Source organism: Lissotriton helveticus, chromosome 7, assembly GCF_964261635.1.
Source record: "Lissotriton helveticus chromosome 7, aLisHel1.1, whole genome shotgun sequence".
Classification (NCBI taxonomy): domain Eukaryota; kingdom Metazoa; phylum Chordata; class Amphibia; order Caudata; family Salamandridae; genus Lissotriton; species Lissotriton helveticus.
In genome coordinates this window covers 34,848,050-34,870,039 of record NC_136068.1, presented here as the reverse complement: position 1 = coordinate 34,870,039, position 21,990 = coordinate 34,848,050, and the positions used below count along the sequence as shown (strand labels likewise).

The 21,990-nt window shown below is 47.7% G+C and overlaps 1 protein-coding gene across 1 annotated transcript in view; it reads left to right on the top strand.

Moving 5' to 3' along the window:
• PRR19 (proline rich 19) overlaps nucleotides 1–14,941 on the top strand; it is a 115,630-nt gene extending 100,689 nt beyond the window's left edge. The window contains exon 4 of the mRNA XM_078651322.1: nucleotides 11,909–14,941. Coding sequence (XP_078507448.1) covers nucleotides 11,909–13,129 — 1,221 coding nt within the window. The 3' untranslated portion in view covers nucleotides 13,130–14,941. The remainder of the gene's footprint in view (nucleotides 1–11,908) is intronic.
• Nucleotides 14,942–21,990: the final 7,049 nt, after the last annotated feature.

Below are 21,990 nucleotides of genomic sequence, written 5' to 3'. Positions count from 1 at the left end.
GCCATTTTTCGAGGCTGCTTAGCTTCCTGCAAAGCTGACACAGAAGGTGAAAACCAGCACTCGGTTCCCTCTTTAATGACTTTATGGGAGGCTTACAAGACGGTGCTCCGCGGGCACGCCATCTCCCTAATCACTGGACGGAAAGAGACACAGCAAAGCCACATTGATAACTTAGTACTGGAAATCTCCATGGCAGAAGCTGCACATGCGGCAGACACCACTGAGGAGACGACACACAAACTACACCCTGCACAACATGCATATAAAGCCTACACACGGGAGGAGACTAATAAAACAGTCACGAAAACACACCTAATGGTTTATGAACTAGGCGACAAAGCCGTAAAGTTATTGGCCTGGTTGGAGAAAAAGGAGAGGGCAAATAAATGGATAGAGCAGATCCAATTAGATGATGGACAAGTAACAGCTGCTCCGCAGCAAATTACCGAAGCACTGGCGGCACATTAAAAAACAATATATACACTGACCGCCACAGCCTCCAAAGAGGACAATGTTGCATTCCTCAAAGATATACATATGCCCACACTACCTGCAGATGCAGTAACGGCTCTGGAAGATGATATAACACTAGAGGAACCCACGCAGGCAATAGGAGCACTGAACACAGGGAAGGCCGTCGGACCCAACGCAGCACCCCAGATCATACCGCACTTACTAGCCATGGACACGGATAGCCTAGAGAAAGGGATCCTTCCGAGAGATCAGCGCCTTGCCACCATAGTCGCGATACATAAACCTGGCAAACCACTGCAGTAGTGTATGTCCTACAGACTAATTTCTCTGATAAGTGCAGAAGCAAAAATATTAGCTAAGACACAGGCCACAAGATTACAACCACATCTCACCACGATAATCCACCCGGATCAATCCGGATTCATGCCAAACGGCAATACTGCGCTAAATCTGTGGAGGCTGCATAGTGTTATAGAATGTAGGTCTACCATAGCAGAGGATGCAGTCATTCTCTCACTGAACGCACGAATGGCGTTCGATCTAGTTGAATGGCCTTTCCTCTTTGCAGTCCTCGGTCACATGGGATTCGGACCAAAATTCTTCGCATGGATCCAATTGCTATATATTCAACCACTGGCACAAGTAGTGGTGAACGGCCACCTATCCACTGTATTCCCATTAGGACGGGGGGCAAGGCAGGGCTGCCCACTATCTCCAATTCTGTTTGCGCTCGTTCTGGAACACCTAGCCACATGGATACGACAAGACCCAGTGGTACGTGGATTGAGATGGGCATTAGACTGGGAAGACCAAATATCGCTATATGCAGACGATATCCTCTTATATTTAACATCCCCAGCACGCTCCATTAACTGCCTCTTAGATATTTGCGCGGCTTATGGACGAGTCTCCGGGTATACCATAAAAAGGGCAAAGTCACTACTCTACATCCTACACGGTCCCCCACTGCGGCTCCCGCGTTTATGCACACTACAAATAGCAGACAACAGTTTTAAGTAACTAGGGATCTTTATGACACATGACCGAACACAGTTCTTTGCACAAAATCGAACGCAGCCCATGGTGAGATTTAAAAGAGACGTCAAACACTGGCGCACACTGCCACTGATATTGCTGGGAAAGGCAGCACTCTTTAAAATGATGGCACTCCCTAGATTTCTATATGCACTACAAAATACACCATTCCCAGCCCCCCCAACATACTTTGTATCGATAAATGCAGAAGTGACGACCCTGCTTTGGGATGGGAAAACTCCCCGTATAGCAATGCACAAACTTACGAGAAGCTGGTATGATGGTGGAATCGCCCTCGCTGATATTAACATATATTATTTGGCTTCCCAGTTGGTTGCCATCAACCAATGGCTGCATATACCCCAAGAAGACCCAGTATACTGAATGGACAGACACATACTAAACGCTTCGGGGATTATGGCAGCGCTCTATAATAGGGATAGGAAAAGCAACCTCACAGGCCCAATTGCACACACGCTACATGTATGGTTCTAAGCTCAGAGCGCACTAGAATGAGAGGGAGTAATGACACAAGCTGTGCCGCTCTGGGTCACAAAGAGATTTGGTGTACTGCGTAATACCAATGGTTTTAATCAATGGGATCTGATAGGAATCTCCAAAGTTGGGGATCTCTGGAAGAAAGGGAAAATGGTCACATTTGCATACTTGCAGGCCACTTATGGTTTAGCGCAGACGGAAATGTATTGATACATACAGGTTAGACATGCACTGCAGTCTCTGCTCCCACCAGGAACACGACCTGAAGAATCCTGGTCTTTAAAAGATAGGCTTCTAACGAACCACCTCCACAAAAAGGCAATCTCACAGACCTACCGGAAAATCGTAAACAATCGGCCGGACCCCATGGCAGCATTAAAGGCCAGGTGGGAACCAGAAATTGGTAACATAGATGATGCAGTCTGGCTGGAGGCTCTGGCATCCCCTAGGGAGGCAGCGATACCATCTAGGCTTAGATTGGTACAATTAAAAATTCTACATCGCACATATTACACTACGACTCGATTATGCTAGTGCAGGAACATAACGTTCACCTGAATAAATTCCCGCACCCTGAATTATTATTAGCTGGAAGATCTGTGACTAGCGATTTGGTAACTGGTGAGGTAAGGAAGGATGAAGTTGGGCTGGGGAGGGTTGTTGTATGTGAAACCCAATCTATGTATGTCCAAGGGTGGGTGAGGGCAGCCTTCTGGAACATATCTGGGCTCCAAACCAAGATCAATAACCCTATTTGGAGAGACTTTATCAGTCATTTTGACATCTTGTGTCTGCAGGAGACCTGGACATTGGAGGCAATACACCTGGACGGCTTCAAGGCGTTTCATGTCCCAGCGGGCCGCTCTTGTCGTGGGAGGCATAAGGGGGGATCTGTGTATATATCACTAATCTTCTGGGACATGTATAGATAAAAATGGTAAAATCGTCAAGCTTCTACCAAATTGTTGTCATCAAAGCGTCTCCATTGGTTGAATTAGTGATCATTAACATGTACAATAATCTGGACAAGGGCTCCGTTACCAATATGTCACACGAATTAAATGAGGAACTCAAGAGGTTAAGCGATACAGCAAGGAAGGATTCCATTATTATATGGGGTGGGGATTTTAACAACAACATCTGCTCACAGCTCTCGTGTGAGTTTGGGGATCTGGAGGACGAGGATCTGGACCAACGGGCCCATTTTACCCACTCAAGCGGGGGGGACAGTTTTAACGAAATTATGGCAACACACAACCTAGGTTTTGCAAACATCTTGTGCTCTCAACCCGTAGAATTTAGTCCCACTTTCATAGGCAGGCGTCATAGTACCTTGATAGATTTTATTATCCTTTAAAAGTGTTATGCGACATGGGCAGCGGACTTTGTCACACACACAGTTGGGATTAGTGACCATCTTCCGCTTAGTATTAATATCACATTACCCCGCAAAAAGGCTAGCTCTCTGGTTGGGAGTCTAGCCTGGACCCAAGGGTGTGTACTGGAACACCAGAATGGCTATTCACTACGCTGGGCAAACAGTGACCCAGAGGCCTTGAACCTGAAAATAATGACCCAAGCAAAAATTCCAATAATTAAGAGCCTGAAAGAAGAGTCATCGCATATAGATATATTGGGTTCCTTTTTCGACATTACCAGGGTAATACAAAAAACTCTGATTCGCCCATGTAGAGAGTTTAAACCTGTTAAAAATGGCTGGTTCGACACTAATTGCACCAAAGCCTACACTCTGCTAAAAGCGGCACTACAAAGAACTTCGAGGGATATCGAGGAGGTCAGGTCACGAAGGAGGGCATACAATTTAGCGAGAAGTAGGCGCAAGAGGGAAATTAAGGAAAAGGCCTGGACCGATTTATATGAAGCCTCGCAAAGGAGAGATTCCTCCCCTTTTTGGAGTGCTGTCAAGGCACCTTTTCTTAGGACGGGGAAGATGCAAGAATTGAGGTGGCTATCACCGAAGACTCATGGGTGGAATAGTAGCCAACGAGCACGGTCCTCAGGCGGAGCTAGCAAAATTCTTACCAATTAATATTTATATTACAAATGAGGAAGTACTTGCAGCAATAAAAAATAGTAAAGGAGGCAAAGCGCCGGGCCCGGACGGGACCCTGATCGATCTATACAAATACTCGCCCGAGCTCTGGTCCCCATTACTAACTTGTGTCCTTGAAGCCAGCTATGAGAGGGGCTTTATTAAATCCTGGTCAGAATCTATATTTATTCCCATCTTCAAAAAAGCCGATCGGGAAAATCCCGCTTGCTACCGCCCCATATCCTTGCTCGATTCATTTATGAAAGTCACTGTCAGGGTGATTCTTAATCGCTTACAACAATGGGCGGAAGACAACAATGTCCTTAGCCCAGTGCAATATGGGTTCAGGGAGGGGCGGGGCACTGTAGAGCAGGTTTTGAACTTTTCCATCCTACATGGGAAATACACTCAGGACAAGAGTGGTAAATTGTTTGCGGTCTTTGTCGACCTAACCGTGGCATTTGACTCTGTAGTTCATAGTCGGTATGGCAGATTTTAGCAGACTTAAAGGTAGAGAAAGCACTTATATTATTTTTAAGACAACTTTATGCGGGGTCTACTGCTAAGGTGAGGTTTGGTTTAAAAGGGGAGTGTACCAAGCCTTTCCATGTAAGAAAATGAGTTAGGCAAGGCTGTGTCCTCGCCCCGTTCCTCGTTTCTTTATACACTAATGACTTGGAAAAGGAACTGGTGGCTAGAGTAAGAGACTCCTCGCAGGTTAAAAATAACCAGATTGTTTCGCTCTTATATGCTGACGACGCCGTTTTAATGGCGAGAACCCAAATTGGTCTTCAGAGGGCATTAGACACCTATATAGATTTTATGGATAATTGGGGACTGAAACTTAACGTCAAGAAAACCTTTGCGAAGTCCTGCGGGAATGGTAGAAATAGACCTTGTCCCCTGGTTGCCGGGAGTGAAAAAATAGCTCCTACTAAAAGATTTTCTTATTTAGGTATCCTTCTAGAGGACTCAGGATCCTGGGGACCAGCACTGTTGTTTAAAAGATCAATAGCGGCAGTAATGATTTTCGCCAAAAAGATGGGTAAAAGGCCTTCTGAAATTTTATTTAAAATTTATCAGGCTAAGTGCACCAGTATTGCTACATATGGAGCAGGAGTCTGGGGGTTTGGTCACATATCACCTATTCAAAGGGTAGAAAACGCATTTTTAAGATTTATTTTAGTCACGCTTCAAAGTACAGCTGTTTTTAACTGTCACAGCGAACTGGGGATTCGCTATATTAGTGATGTAATTAAAATGCAACCCCTACTGCTGTGGCACAGAGTCTGGACCTCCGTTGATCTAGTTTTAAATCAAGAAATAATCAAAGATTCTATGGACTTAGACCGGGTCTCAAGGATCCCATGGTTGAATTATATTTGCAACCTCACTATAGATTATAGTAATCCAGTCTCTTTAAATACCATTACCAGGAAGGAGTTAAAGGTACTTTGTTCTTATCATTTTGAGTCACTAAGGTTAGGGCTGGAGCTAAATAAAAAAACTGTAATTCAACACCAGCTCACCCTGGTCTCAACCTCAATTCAACCTTATTTAGTCTGGTGTCAAGAGGGTTATGATAGATACATCTTGACCAGATTTAGATTTGATCTTTTTTTTCGTTTGATTACCTTTCCCAAATTTAATGATTGGTCCAGAAACCTTTGTAAATGTCCGTGCGATAACCAATCAGAACAATCTACTGTCCACGTGATCTTTTTTTGTAAGTTTTATTCCTTAGAAAGGACAAAATGGTTTAAACTTTTTTTAAAACAGGGTTTATGGCGACAATGTCGACCGGCTCTAGTATTTTTAAAATTATTAAACGATATGTATTGTGTTGGTATAATGATAGGTTTTTTAAAAAGTATCTTGAGGAAAAGGAAAAGTTTAATCTGTTCTTAAAATGTATTTATGGTCATATAACTGAAATGATTTGTAACTTTCCTGACTGTATTAACTGATGATGAACTGTCGCTCTTATGATTTTATAAACATGTGTAAAATCGAATAAAGCTTTCTACTTGGACACTATTACATAAGATACACCGCGCTGACACACCGCTTTGTCTCATGGAGTTAGGGGTATGGCAGTAACTATGGAGACTTTGCTTGAGTGTGATCAATCAATCAATCAATCAATCACGGCATTTGTAAAGCGCGCTACTCACCCGGGAGGGTCTCAAGGCGCTGGGGGAGAGGGGTATATTACTGCTCGAACAGCCAGGTCTTGAGCTGCTTCCTGAAGGAGAGATGGTCTTGGGTTTGCTGAAGGTGGGTGGGGAGGGAGTTCCAAGTCTTGGCTGCCAGGTAGGAGAAGGATCTTCCTCCGGCGGTGGCTCTGCGGATGCGTGGTACGGTGGCAAGGGCGTGGCTGGTCGATCGTAGCTGGCGGGTGGGCGTGTAGAAGGTCATGCGGTCTTGTGTGCGTGGGTGAGGAGTCTGAACGTGATTCTCTTGCTGACGGGGAGCCAGTGCAGGTCTCTCAGGTGTCCGGTGATGTGGCTGTGTCGAGGGATGTCCAGGATGTGTCGTGCGGAGGCGTTCTGGGTACGTTGGAGTCTTTTTTGAAGTTTGGCTGTGGTTCCGGCGTAGAGGGTGTTCCCGTAGTCCAGTCGGCTGGTGACGAGGGCCTGGGTGACCGTCTTCCTGGTTTCGGTGGGGATCCATCTGAAGATCTTGCGGAGCATGCGCAGGGTGTTGAAGCATGAGGATGAGACGGCATTGACTTGTCTGGTCATCGACAGGGAGGAGTCCAGGATGAAGCCCAGGTTGCGTGCGTGGTCCGATGGTTTGGGAGCCGTGCCCAGGGCCGGGGGCCACCAGGAGTCGTCCCAGGTGGAGGGTGATGATCCCAGGATGAGGACTTCCGTCTTGTCTGAGTTCAGTTTAAGGTGGCTGTTCCTCATCCAGTCGGCGACGTCTTTCATCCCTTCATGTAGGTTGGCTCTGGCGGGGTCGTTGGTGAGGGAGAGGATCAGCTGGGTGTCGTCGGCGTAGGAGATGATGTTGAGGTTGTGTTGGCGTGCGATGGCTGCGAGGGGGGCTCATGTAGACGTTGAAGAGGGTTGGACTGAGTGAAGATCCTTGTGGTACGCCGCAGATGACTTCGGTGGCCTCGGATCTGAACGGAGGGAGGCGGACTCTCTGGGTTCTTCCGGCGAGGAACGAGATGATCCACTCCAGTGCTTTCTCTCGGATTCCGATGTTGCTGAGGCGCTTCACTAGGGTGCGGTGGCAGACAGTGTTGAACGCCGCTGAGAGGTCCAGGAGGATGAGGGCCGCTGTTTCCCCGTTGTCGATCAGGGTTCTGATGTCGTCGGTGGCAGCGATTAGGGCGGTCTCGGTGCTGTGGTTGGCCCGGATCCCGGACTGCGAGGGGTCGAGGGATCCGTTCGTCTCGAGGAAGGCGGCAAGCTGTCTGTTGACTGTCTTCTCGATGACTTTGGCTGGAAAAGGAAGGAGTGAGATGGGACGGTAGTTCTTTAGGTCGGTGGGGTCCGCCGTTGGTTTCTTCAGGAGGGCGGTCAGCTCGGCGTGCTTCCAGCTCTCCGGGAAGGTGGCGGTGTGGAAGGAGGAGTTGATGATGTCTCGGAGATCTGTTCTCCACTCCTCGTGAACCTGTTTCCTGGTCTGGTGTTTGGTCATTTGCTTCATAGCACCTTTGACAGTAGCCTTGTTTCCGTCTGAGTTCTTTATGCGTTTGCTCACTGCCCTCGTGTTATGTTATTGAAAATTTATAGAACGCACGTTCATCAACATGTTTCTTGGTGCTGATATATTTGCTTATTCCTTCCTTGGAGGCACCGCTAAGAGAAGTTCACGTCTAACTGTAAGCTTGTGAGAAAAGCCATGTCTTCAGCTTTTTCCTGAAGTGCAGAAGGTCACTTTCCAGTCTCAATGAAGTAGGTAGGGCGTTCCAAAACTAAGGTCCCTGAATTGAGATGCGAAATCCTCCCGTGCGTATTAGTCTGAAACCCGGTACCATCAATAGATTTATGTACATGGATCTTAAAGTGCGCGTTGGGAAGTACCTGTGAATGTTTGAGGAAATGTACTTTGGGCCAGTACCATGAATGCCTTTGAACAGGATGCATCCTGTTTTAAACATGGAGCGCTGCTCCACTGGAAGCCAGTGCAGCTCCTTTAGCAGTGGTTTAACGTGACAGTGTCAGCCTTGTTGATAGATAATTCTTGCTGCCTGATTTTGTATCAGCTGCAGACGGTGTATCTGGTTGCGCTGGAGGCCTAGGTAAATTGCATTGGCATAGTCAACTTTAGATAGGCTCAAGGCGATGATGATTTGAATGCTGGCCTCCCTGCTGGAAAACCTTCTGATTTTGTGCAATTTCCTAAGTTGGAAGAAACAGGCTGAAGTAACTGCCAAGTCTGCGAGCTCATGGTGAGCTCAGAGTCAATATGAATGCCTAGGCTCTTAATCGAGTTCTTAGGGCCAGGTGCCGGTCCTAGTTCTGCGGGCCACTGAGTAGGGTTCCAATGCTGAAGTTTATTGTTAGGAATAATGATTGTATGTCAGGGGGACAGGTTTCATTAGGGGAGCCTGATTTTAATTTGTTAAGGAGTTCCAGGAACTATTAATTGCTCTGGCATGAGAGAGGAGCCATGGAGAGGGAGTTAGTGATTCCAGGCGGTTCACTCACGTCCCTGTTGTTGGAGTCCATAGAATCTTGAATTTTCTTAAGAATTCAGATCATTACATAGTTTCTGTGTGGCAGTGATTGAGGGGGTCACACGATCGGGGTTAGATAGCTCCCATAATGTGTTGAAAATATCTTTTGTTTTGTTGTTAGAGTTTAGTACTTTGTTGGAGAAAAACAGCTTTTTGCCTCCAAGATGGCTTTTTTGTAGGCCATAAGATTTGTGTTGTAATGTTCTCTGGATTCTATCGAATAGCTGTTTCGCCATTTCCTTTCTGCGTGTCGTGTTCCAAGTTTGGCTGAATTTAGGTCAGCAGTGAACCATTTGGCTACTTCATGCCGTTTGACGCAAGAGGTTTGGCTCTGTAGTGGAGCATGAGTATTAATAGCGTTCAATTGCCAGTTGGTGATTTCTTTCTCCAATTTATCTATATTGTCCCGGCTTGCTGGCAATTTCTCGTTCAGGGTCTCGTATAAGGATTCTAAGTTAACGCGATTCTAATTCCTGGATAGAGGCTTTTGAAGGAACGTAATATGGGGGAGAGTGATATCACACACAGTAAAACTAACTGTGTATTGATCAGACCATAAGCAGGGTTGAATTATTAATTTCTGCAGCTAGAGGTTAATGGACCAGGCTTGGCCAAGTGTATGGCTTTTAATGTGTGTGGGTCCTTGGATGTGTTGTGTGAGGTTCAAACTTTGAAGAGCACTGGTCAATTCCTTGGTGCTCTTTCCCCCATTTGCATACATAAACTACAGTGCTGTTTGGGGAGTCAAGTTTGATAACTAGGCTGTCTACCAGTGCTATCTCTAATGGAGAGATGGCAGTGAAAGACAGTCCTTTTTTGATGGTGACTGCCACCCCACCCCCTTTCCTTCCTGTTAATCTATTAGTTTGTGGGAGTTAATAATTATCTGGTAGAGCAGCTAGGATATCTGGAGTGGAGTCCTCTGTCAGCCAAGTTTCTGTTAAGAACATGTCAGGAGAGTCTATGTCTAGACGGTTAAATAGTTCCAACTGGTGTTTGACCATGGAACGAGTGTTTAGGTACATTATATTTAATTCCTTTACAAGTTGTTTAGTTTTTAAGTGGGTGAACAAAGTTGTTGGCCCGAGGCCTGGCAAGTGTCCCTGTACTTACAGAGGTTTGACAACAAGCCTGGATAAAAAAGACCAAGTTCATCTAATTTGTATTGGAGAGGCGAGTCAAACAGCTGCCTATCTTGCGGGACCAAATCTTTGAGTTCTATTGGCATGTAAATGTGTTTTTGGGCATAGTGGCGAGCCTCTGGCCCCGTCCAGACGCAGACAGGTGCAGACTAGCTTGCCTTAGGTGCGCCTTCAGCATGCCAGTGGCGCGATCATGCTGCGACCATCATTTACACTATTTCGGAGTGTAACTAACTCCGCCCCCTTCCCCACTTGATTGGCTGAAAGCCTGTGATCCAATCACAGATCGGGCTATTGCTAACCGGCTGAACCGGCAGGAAAGCAGAGATGCAGGCAACTGTCATAGACAAATTCAATACAGTTATGCTTTAAAATGTGGAGCGATTGGTAAAAGTACTCAACTAACAAGATAAAAAAAAATAGAGTCTTAGGCAAAGGCTCACTGCTGACCCGACTGTTTGGTGTTTCCAAAGTGTTACCAATCATGTTGTGCCTGATCCTATCTGTCACCCTTCTGGTTTTGTTCCTCATGGACCTTGTGTGCCTGGACGGTTTCTTCCTCTTGTGCCTCAACGTTTACCTGTCTATTGTGTTACTCATGTTTCTTGACATGTTCCTACCAGGTTTGGGTCCCTTTTCTGGTGATGTAGTGTCTTTGTCTGGTTAGTTTGGGTTCCTCCTTATTGATGTTCTTCTCTGTCAAACATGTTTATTTCCCTCCTTGATGTGATTTCTCTGCCAAGTTGATTTTGGTACCTAATTACTAATTTTCTCTGTAAGGTTTCTTTGTCAATTTGAGGTCCTCCTTATTGATGTGTTTGCTCTTTCATGTATATATGAGTTCCTCCTTGATATGCTGTCTCTGTCATGTCGTTTGGATTCCTCCTTGTTGTTCTCTTTTAAGGATGGTTTAAGTTCCTTGTTGGTTTGCTTTCTCTGTCAGATTGTTTTAGGTTCCTCCGTGTTGATGTACTTTGGCAGGTTAGTTGGAGTTCTTATTGTTGATGAGCTTTCTCTAGCAGGTTGGTTTAGATTTCCCTTGATGACTTCCTTTGTCACATTAATTTTGATTCTTCCAGGCTGATGTGCCTTCTCTATCTAGTTAGTTTGGGCACCTTTAGTCTTTTCTTTGTCAGTGTGGTTTATCCCTTTTGATGCACATTCTCTTTCAAATAGTTTGGGTTCCCTTTTTCATGTGCTGCTTTCACTTTCAGCTTTGGGTTCCTGTTTGCTGGTGTACTTTCTCTGAATGGCTTGTTTGGATTAATATTGTTTGTTGATGTGCATTATCTGTATTTCTCAGTCAGGTTTACTTGTGTTTCTCATTTGTAACCTCAATTCTGTGCTAAGTTGGTGGACTTTCCTCTTTATTGGTGTCAATCAGGATGGTTTTGTTTTCACTTTGTTGATGTGTTTTTTCTCTCGGTCAGTTTGGGTTCCTCCTTGCTGATGTACTTTCTCTGTCAGGTAGATTTAGTTTCCTATTTTAATTCTAATGTGCATTTTATGTCAGGTTTGTTTGGGTTTCTCCAGGTTGATTTGACTTTCTCTTCATTGATATCCGTTCTGCACCAGCTTGATTTGGGTACCTCCTTGTTGTTCTTTGTCATGTTGGTTTGAGTTTCTCCTAAGTCATCTGCTTTCCCAGTAAGTTGGCCTTCCGTTCCTTGTTGAAGTTGCACTTTTTGTTTTCGGTTTCTTCTTACTGATGTCTTGTCTCTGAGAGATTGATTATGGTCCCTCTTGCTGATGTGCTGTCTGTTTGTTTGGTTTGGGTTTCTCTTTGTTGAGGTACTTTCTGTGCTAGTTTGGTTTGGGTTCCTCTTGCTGATGGTCCATCTGTCAGTTTAGTTTCTGATCAACCCTGTGGTTGTGTGTATGTATAGTGGTTTAGATGGGGCATCGTCATGCTGGTTTAGTATAATAAAGAATGTTTCAGCCTCTTTTATTTCCATGTACATTGCAAGAGCCTTGACGGCAACGCCTAATGTTAATCCCTTGATCTTACTGTAGGATGAAGAAACCCCGGGCCAAAAAGAGGACCTAGACGTGTTTGAAGAGCTTTCTTATCATGGCCACCAGCAGCATTTCATGACCTCACCTATAAACTCTGACCTTACATCTATGCTTCCAAGGAGCTTGGATCACTCAACACCTCTATTTTCAACAAACATGGAGTGCCTCATTCTGAATGGAGATCATCGACGCATGGTTTCCAGAAATAGGGAGCTTTTTGAACAAAGTATTCCACCGGTGAAGTTATCTCGAACTGTCCGGGATAGGAGGAGCAATTCAGAAAGAAATACTGATCCTTTACAGCAGGGTACCAAAAGAATCAAAGCCTACAATCTTCCTTTTAAGATTAGTGATTCATCAGCAACACACACGTCACAGTTCAGCTACAATAGCAACTGTAATGTCTGTCCAAACACCTCTGAGTTCCCCCTCCATCAACCCACCCTACACAGACACAGAAAGTGCAGCCCGGAAACACAGTGGCGGCTAAAGACAAGCGAAGGCACCCAAGAGCCTACACAAGACGTATTTAGTCATTGGCAGCCCCAGACTGGGTGTAAGAGCCTTGGAAGAATTTGCCAGGAGTATCCAACCTCTTTTAATGAAGTTACAAGCAACTGGAGTAGTAAGACTCAGAGTGGAGGTGGAGAGAAGACTGTAAGAAAAGCCTTTGACTTGGTTCACTTGTGTGAGAGAGAAGTGCCTCTTGGGTGCCAGAAGCTGGACAAAGACTCATGGGCTTACCCACTACCTCAGCCAAACTCAAACAGTATGCTTCAGCACCACCCCAGTCTGCAGCATCCCAAGGAAGTGTACCTTCATGGCTCTGAAGTGAAGGAGCATGTGTGCGGCACTTCTGCCTCAGTCCATTGGAGCAGAGGTGGAATCCTGAGAGACAAGAGACACGTAGCTGACATCAGAGCTTGCAGAGATTGCATGGTGTCATGGGACCCCAGATCTTCTTTGATTAGGGAACCTTTATCCTCTGGTGATCATATGGAGCAAAGGTGCATATGTAAGGGGGCCTACCTTCACAATAGAGAACACTGGTGGTTCCCGGAACAGAGCTACCAGCTTCCAATCTCCTCCTTCCCACCATCAGAAGAGCTGGAGCAGGGCCTGCTATTGGCCACACCCACCTACTCCACTTCTGCTGGGCCACTCTTGGAGCAAACGAGCCCAGAGTCCTGGGTCTTCCCCAGAATGAAACTGTATTGACCGTGGAGGTGATGTAGATGAGATGGCTTGAGCGGGCACACAGTGTCTATGGCACCATTAGCTTTTCATAAATGCAAACAAAGTACAACCATGTCAAATAACACATCTGCTGCTATGTATCCACCTTTTAGGTTCATGTTGTACGTCTTTTATTTGATAGATCATAAGATTCCCCATCTTCCTTCTGACTATGCAAAGGAAAGTCCTTTTAGACATACCTTATTACTGTTGCTTGATGCACCATTCTCCCATCATTGAACCACTGAATCAGTTTGCAATAAATGCACTTTATATGTCAGCATCAGCAATATTCACAAGACTGAGCAATGCCAGATTCAGAAGCCTCACTTAGCAGCTCATGTGCATTGTGAACATGATATTCACTGGTGTTTGTTTGTCTGTAGAATATCCGTGTGCATTCCTAGCAGACCATGACCATCTTAGAGGAACAAGGACAAAGTCAAAAATACAGAAGTGTGTATTATGTGTTGGTCAGAGCTCAAAGGATAACCAAAGGTAGATATTTGGTTACACCAAAGGTGACGACTAATGGGTGGCAAGATTCATTAGAAACTTGCATTTCATTACAACCAGAATATCCATGGTTTCAGATCACAGCTCTCAGTGATCAATATCTGATCCAAGTTGACAGTGCTGGAGAATCACCAGTTGTTGGTTTCTGGTCACAGTCCTGTGACTTCATCAGAAGCTAGTCCTTGATCACAACCCTGAATTATCATCAGCAGCTGGTTTCTGACTACAGTCATCAGAAGCTTGTTTCTGGTCAGAGGCCTGTGACGTCATCAGAAGCTGACTCCAGGACACAATCCTGAGACATCATCAGAAACTAGTTTCTAATCACATCCAGAGGCATCTTTAGAATTAGCGTTCTGGTCACAGCCATTGGGCATTGTCAGAAATTGACGTCCACTCCCAGACTTAAGGGATCGCCACCTTGTCTCAGTTCACGGTGCTGAGGCATCAGTTGTGACTGCTTGTAGGTCTCAGTCCTGGTACAGAACAAGAAACTTGTATTTGATGTCAGTCCTGTTGTCATCCATTGGAGATTGGGCTGTGGTCAATATACCAAGATCAGTAGGTGCCATTTTCTGGTCGCAGCTCCTGGTCACAACTATGAAGGATCATCAGGTGATCTCCCTCCGTGTACACTGGTGGAGACCCACCTTAAGATGGTACCTGGTTACAACCCTTGAGACCATCAATAGCTGGTTACCGGGTACAACATTTGTGGTCAGCAGGAGCTGGTTCCTGATTACAACATTTGAGATCACTAGTAGCATGTTCTAGTTACTACGCTTGAGATCACCAATTGCTGTTTCCTGGTTGCCAACCTTGAGATCAGCAGTAGCTGGTCTCTGTGCACAGTGCTGAAAGATGATCAAAAGCTGGTTTCAAGGGTGGAGAATGACCATTCTCCAGTTTTAGGTTACTGTGCTTTGAGTAATCAGAAGCTGGTTTTTGTTCACAGTCTTGAAAGGAACCCACCCAGAAGCTGGTTTCTGGTTGCATGAAAGTTCATTTCAGAGGTTCTGGATTCTGTCTTGGTCACAGCGGTTGAAGTTGGGTTTGTAACTTGTAATTATCTTTTTTAACTATATTATTTTGCACATTGTGTAAAACTGAAACTGTTTATGTGTTTAGGGATGAACAGAAAGGAAGGAGATACTCTGCTGTTTTTGTTGAACTCTACATAAGTGTTCCCATGTGTACAAAATCTGAAAAAATGTGTTAATTGTCAATAATCAGAGCTCAAGAAACCGTCTTAATAAAATCAAGGCCTGAAATAGTGAAGTAGTGTATTTCTTTCCTGTTAGGTCTTCAAGGTCTCTGTTTCTGGAAGGATCTTCTTTTGAGCATCAGTTTGTTTTCCTGATTGGGGTATGGCTAAAGCTGGCATGTCCTCATATGGGACTTCAATCAATCGGAACTTTATTTCGCAATAATAAATGCATACAAGTACAGAGAACAATACAATAAATTATAATAAAAGTGGTAAGACATAAAATTATTTCATCACAAAATTAAAAATAATATCATATGGGACTTGAGATTTGCTACTTTGTGCTGACAGTGCCTCGGTACATAGGTCTTTTTTGGTTGAATACACTGCCAGCCTAGTCGAAGCATATGTGCCGGTTTGGGGGCAAGAAAATACTGTTCATAAAAACAGCTGAATGTATATGGAGGGAGAGGGACTGCCTGTTGCCGGTCAGAGTATGACCCTGTTCCATAGAGATTTCTTCAGGTGTCGGACATTTTCCAAAAACTTCTCAGCATTACCTTCACTCACGGGTAGGTGGCGCCATGTGGTTCCACACTGATGCTGTTCCGCTCCGGAAATGACTTGCGAAGCCTATAAGGGCGCTACTCCTGAGTGCTGAGGTAATTTCCTTTCCGCTCAACTAGGCGTGATCCGGAGCTACCTCTCTTGTCTTTGAGACACAGATTACCTAAAAAAAATGTAAAACAGTGTGCAAGGAAAATGCCACCTCCCAAAATGGCAAATTTTAAACCTTTTGGGGACTGTCACAAACAAATGTCTGTGGCAGACACTCTCCATGACTGTAAGACCTGCAGCGACTGCACGTCGGTTCACATCAATAAACTCAAAGGACATATGAGACCAAGCAGCGGCCTTTTGTACGGACTGGAGGGCCACGCTCCCACCTTTTTCCAGGCAAAAAGAGTGTGTGTCTGGCAGGCTGAACAAACGTCAATCTGACAGACACTCTCCTGGTTCAGGTGAGGCAGCCAGGAGCTAGACATGCTATAAATGCACAGGCTCTTGGCTGCTTAAGCTGAACTTTGTCAGGCTGGGGATGTCGCATCCCTGTGGGCATGACCGCCTTAGTCTGGCAAACATGCCTCAAGTCCCTCCCCCTCGTAACAAAGGGTAGCATCACCGATTGTCTCAGAACTGTGCGCCCAGAACCGAGTGTCAATCAGTGACACCTCATCACAGAGTGGGGCGGGGTGGGGTCAGCAGTCTCACTGACCCCATCAATCAATCAATCAATCAAACATTTGTAGAGCACGCTACTCACCCGTGAGCGCCTCAAGGCGCTTTGAGAGGGGGGGGATGAAGAGGCAGCTACTGGTCATACAGCCAGGTCTTGAGCAGTCTCCTGAAGGTCAGCAGATCCTGGGTCTGACGTAGGTGGACGGGGAGGGTGTTCCATGTTTTGGCGACGAGGTGAGAGAATGATCTGCTGCCGGTGGTCGTTCGGCGGATGCATGAGACGGTTGCGAGGGTGAGGTCGGTGGAGCGAAGCTGGCGGTTTGGAGTGTAGAAGGACAGTCGTTCGTTGAGGTATGCTGGTCCGGCATTGTGGAGTGCTTTGTGAGCGTGGGTGAGGAGCTTGAAGGTGATCCTCTTATTGACCGGGAGCCAATGCAGGTCTCTCAGGTGGTTGGTGATGTGGCTGTGGCGTGGGAGTCCAAGGATGAGGCGGGCAGAGGCGTTTTTATATGCGTTGGAGTCTCTTCTGGAGTGTGGCCGTGGTTCCTGCGTAGAGGGCGTTGCCGTAGTCTAGCCTGCTGCTAACGAGTTCTTGGGTGACCGTCCTTCTGGTTTCGGTGGGGCTCCATCTGTAGATATAGCAGAGCATGCAGAGGGTGTTGAAGCAGGAGGAGGCAACATCGTTGACTTGCTGGGTCATAGAGAGCGTTGAGTCCAGAATGACCCCCAGGTTGCGTGCGTGGTTGGAGGGTGTCGGGGCAGCTTCCAGCATGGACGGCCTCCAGGAGTCGTTCCATGCGGAGGGGGTGGGAGCGAGGATGAGGACCTCTGTCTTGTCCGAGTTCAGTTTCAGCCAGCTAGTCTTCATCAAGTCTGCGACAGACTTCATTCCCTCGTGGAGGTTGGATTTGGCAGTGGCCGGTCCTTGGTAAGGGAGATGATAAGCTGGGTGTCGTCGGCATACGAGATGATGTTGAGGTGGTGTGCTCGGACGATGTTGGTGAACAGAGCCATGTAAATGTTGAAAAGGGTCGGGATGACGGATGATCCTTTGGGTACGCCGCAGGTGATCGTGGTGGCTTCGGAACGGAAAGGGGAAGGTGGACTCTCTGGGATCTGCCGGTGAGGAAGGAGGTGATCCAGTCTAGGGTTTTAACTCGGATCCCTGGGTCATGGAGGTGTGTGCACGGGGTGTGGTGTCAGACGGTGTCGAAGGCGGCCGAGAGGTCCAGGAGGATGAGGGCTGCGGTTTTGCCGTTGTCCAGTAGGGTTCTAATGTCGTCAGTGGCGGTGATGAGGGCGGTTTCGGTGCTGTGATTGCTACGGAAGCCGGATTGGGAGGAGTCCAGGACGTTGTTCTTCTCCAGGAAGTCGGTCAGTTGACTCTTTGACTTGATTGTGACTGTTGCCAATGAGGGAAGGCAGCAGTCCCAATCCTCCTGGACCTCCAAGGCTTCCCTGTTGGAGAGCTGCTGTTGAGGTAAGTTTGATATGTTTTTTTTTGTTTTGTTTGGTGCGTGCATGTTTGTATGAATGTATATGTATTTGTTAGTGTTGTGAATGAAAGGCTCAATCAATCAGGGGTCCGCTACACACCCTTGTGGGTCTCAAGGCACTAGGGGTGGGGGGCAGCTCCTAATCAGTCGAAGAGCAGGATCTTGAGGTCCTTCCTGAAGGCGTGCAGGTTCGGGGAGCATCTGATGCTGATTGGGAGCTTGTTCCAGGTCTTGGCTGCGATGTAGGAGAACCCCCTTCCTCCTGCTTTGCTTCTGCGGATGCGGGGGATTTCTGCTAGGGCGAGGTCGGCGGATCGGAAATTCCTTTTGGGTGCGTGGAAGCAGACTCGTTGAGGTATTTGGGTCTGATGTTGTGGAGGGATTTGTAGGTGTGGGTGAGAAGCTTGAAGGTTATTCTTTTCTTGACAGGGAGCCAGTGTAGGTCGCGGATGTGTTTGTGCCGAGGAGTCCCGAGCACGAGTCTGGCCACGGCGTTCTGGATGGTTTGGAGCTTGTGTAGGAGGGTCTTGTTGATGCCGGCGTAGGGGGCATTTCCATAGTCCAGTCTGCTGGTTATGAGTGCGTGGGTGACGGTTTTTCTGTGCTCGGGGGATCCATTTGAAAGTCTTTCGGAGGATGCAGAGGCAGTTGTAGCTGGTGAAGGTGATGTTGTTGATCTGGCAGGTCACGGAGAGGGAGGAGTCAAGGATGATGCCGAGGCTCCGCGCGTGGTCTGTCAGGGTGGGAGGGCCCCCGAGGGTAGAGGGCCACCGTCTTTTGTCCCAGGCGGAGGTCGAGGGTCCCAGGATGAGGATCTCTGTTTTCTCAGTTTTGATCTTCAGGAAGCTGTCCTTCAACCAGGCTGTGACATCCTTCATTCCTTCCTTGAAACTGATCCTGGTGTTATTGGGGTCCTTTGTGAGGGAGAGGATGAGCTGGGTGTCATTTGCATAAGATACTATGTTGAGTCCATGCTGTCTGATGATGGTGGGGAGGGGGGGCATGTAGATGTTGAACAGTGTGGGGCTGAGCGATAATCCCTATGGTACTCCGCAGTCTGATCCTCTGGGTTCTGCCGAGGAGAAAGGAACGGATCCGGTTGAGGGCGATTCCCTGTATCCTGGCATCTTGTAATTTGGCTGCGAGGGTGGGGTGTGAGACGGTGTCGAACGCTGCGGAGACGTCCAGTAGGATGAGGGCTGCGGTGTGTCCCTGGTCGCGTAGCATGTGGATGTCATTGGTGGCGGCGAGGAGGGCGGTCTCTGTGCTGTGGTTGCTGCGGAATCCAGACTGGGAGGTGTCTAGGATGGCGATTTCTTAGATGAACGTGGTCAGGTGGGCCTTCACGAGTCTTTCGGTGACTTGGGTGGTGAAAGGAAGCAGGGAGATGGGCCGATAGTTCTTCCAGTCCTGGGGTCGGCTGTGGGTTTCTTGGGGAGGGGCTTGACTTCCGCTCGCTTCCATATGTTGGGGAAGATGCCGGATTGGAGGGAGGCGTTGATGGTCCGTCATAGTTCGGGAGCGATGGCAGTGGTGGCCCTCTGGTAGATGTGTGGTGGGCAGGGGTCCGTTGGGGCTCCAGACCGGGTTTTCATCATGGTCGTGGTGATGAGTTCCACCGTGGCGGTAGACCAGGTGGTAATGGTCAGCGGAGGGGGTAAGGGTGGTGAACGGTGTCTGGTTGATGGTTGATTGAAGTGGTCGTAGATGGCCTTGGTTTTCTGATGGAAGAGGGAGCTGAGCTTGTTGCAGAGTTCGTGAGATGGTGTGACTTCTGTGGCCTTGCTGGGGTTTTTTGCAAATTGCTGTATGACGTTGAAGAGTTCCTTGGCGTTGGTTGCATTGGTGTCGATTTTGCTCTTGATGAAGGTCCGTTTGGTGTCCTTTATGAGCTGGTGGTACATCTTCAGGGCAATCCTGTGGTTGTGAAGGTATTCTGTGTTTTTCCGGCTTTGCCAGCCCTTCTCGAGGCGTCTCGAGTTCGGTGGTGAACCAGGTGGCCTTCTGGGGGTGTAGTTTGGCCGGGTGGTGGAGGGGGCGATCCTGTCTACGCATCTGTAGATCCAACTGTGGAATTCAGTGGCTGCGGATTTGGCCTCGGTCACGGTGATGGGGGGGGGGGGTCTAGGAGGAGGGTGGCATTGAGGAATTCTTCAGTGTGGGTGCAGTGGTGGTGTTGAGGGTGAAATTCACGCAGTGGTGGTTCATGCAGGGAGGCTGCGTGGTGAGGTTGAAGTGGATGTTTGATCCTCCTGCAAAGATGGGGTTGAGGGTGTGTCCTGCTCTGTGCGTGGAGGTGTTGACGAGCTGCTTCAGTCCGAGGTTGGAGAGGTTGTCGAGGATGGTGGTGGAGTCGGGGTCGCTGAGGTTGTCGAGGTGGAAATTTAGGTTTCCGAGTAGGATGTAGTCCGTGGAGGTGATGGCATGGGCTTTGACGAGGTTGGTGACAGCTGTTGTTGCCGGGGAATGGGGTCCCAGTGGTCTGTAGGCAAAGGTGCCACATAGCATGGTCCTGGGGGATATCTGGATCTGGGAGTGGAGTTGTTCTGTGTTGGAGTGGGGGTCGCTCGTGCTGGAGGTGGAGAGTTGGAGGAAGATCTTGTGTGCGATGGCGAGACCTCCTCCTGGGCGGTCTGGGTGGTCCTTCCTCTGGATTTTGTAGACTTCGGGGATTGCAGTGGCGATGTCGGGCCTGAGGATGCGGTTGTCAAGGTTTTCACGAAGAAGGCGACGTCGGGCGTGAAGGTGTCGATCAGGTCCCAAATCTCTATGGCTCTGGGGTTGAGAGCGAGGAGGGTGGCAGTGTCATATCAGCGGGGCCCTAGGGATCCAGGGTTCCTGGCGCCGGCCGCACTTGGGTCGTGGACGGGCACAGACAGGCTTCCCTTTGGCACGCATTCGCGCGCCAGTGGCCCGACCACCCAGCGCTTGTCATTATGTAGGGGAGGGGAGGGACGCTAAGCTGGGAGGCGGGAAACGGGCGAGGGCAGGGGGAGGGGCCGCGGGTTAGCAGCGGGGGAACGGCGAGGGGAAGAGAGAGGGGTATGGACAGTGAAAACAGACAGTTCACAGTTAAACAACAAGAACCAGGCACAAGTTAAACAACGAAAATTGAGGCACAAATGTACAACAAGAATCGGGGCACAATTAACTAGCAAAAAATGGGGCACAATTATACAGCAAGAATCGGGGCACAACTACACAATTTTACCCAATCAAGGACAACAGCCGCAACCACCCAGGCAGGGGGCTCAGCGGCGATGTCAGAGCGCGGGAGCTGCCGGTGTGAGTGCAGGCCTGTGACCGAGGTCAATGTCTTACTGTGTGTGTGTGAGGTGTGTGTGTGTGTGTGTGTGTGCCCCCCGCCCTCCTAGTTTCCCTCCCTGGTAAAATTACCATCTGCCATTGATGAGACTGCAAGGTGAAACTATACCGCCAAACACCTGAAGATTCATCGACAGGACCGCTCCAAGATGAAAGTTCCATCTTGGTCCAGTTCCAGATCCAGAAGTCCCTGGAGTCGTTCTAGGAGTGAGTCTTCCTTATGAAGAAAGTTGATGGTTAGGTAAAAAAAAAAGCACTAAAAATCTAAGAGGAATTTTGCCCATCACACCCCTCTCACTCTCCTGAGATGGTGAGGCGGCGGTGTAATACTTCTCGATCTTACTCCGTAGACGTCAGAGCCTATCCCGCGACTTGTCCCCGCAGAGCCTGAGCTTCCGGGCATCCACTATTCCAAGGCAGATGATAGAGTTCAGTGAGGCTGCACCACCTGTTTGGATGGTTGCCAACTACATCTGGCGTTCCTTCAGGCCACATCGAGCTGAGAAGTCCACCATGTGGAATACCACCAGTGTGTTTGCCCTCAGCGCTGGTTGGATTTTCAGGGCCCACCATGAGGCCGTCTGCGGCTACAGTTCTGACTCCGCCTCCGGGGTCAAGGTCCACGCTGGTTCCCGGATCTTCGACACCAATGCCAAGTTCATCAATGGAAAAGGAGCATCCAAGTCAAGGAAATGATTTCAAGCACTTTATTCCAGAGGATGGTACAAAGTCGATTGACCACTGCAGCTCATACTTTAAATCATGATTACTTGTTATTTTTTGATTATTTGGTATCACCAAGTAGAGGGTTTTAATTGTTTTTATTGTAAATTGTGTTTGTGTATATTTCTATAGGCCCTGATGAAGTCTCATCGTGGGGATGAAATGCATTGGCTGTGCCACTGTTGTACTTGTTGACCTTAGTAAAGAAAGAAGGAATAGCATTATATGTTTTAGATCACAAAAGGAAGAATCCGGAATAAAGTGCTTGAAAAATGTTCCCTGATTTGGATGATCCTTCTCCATTGTGGAAATACACCTGACCATTACCAAAGGCTCTT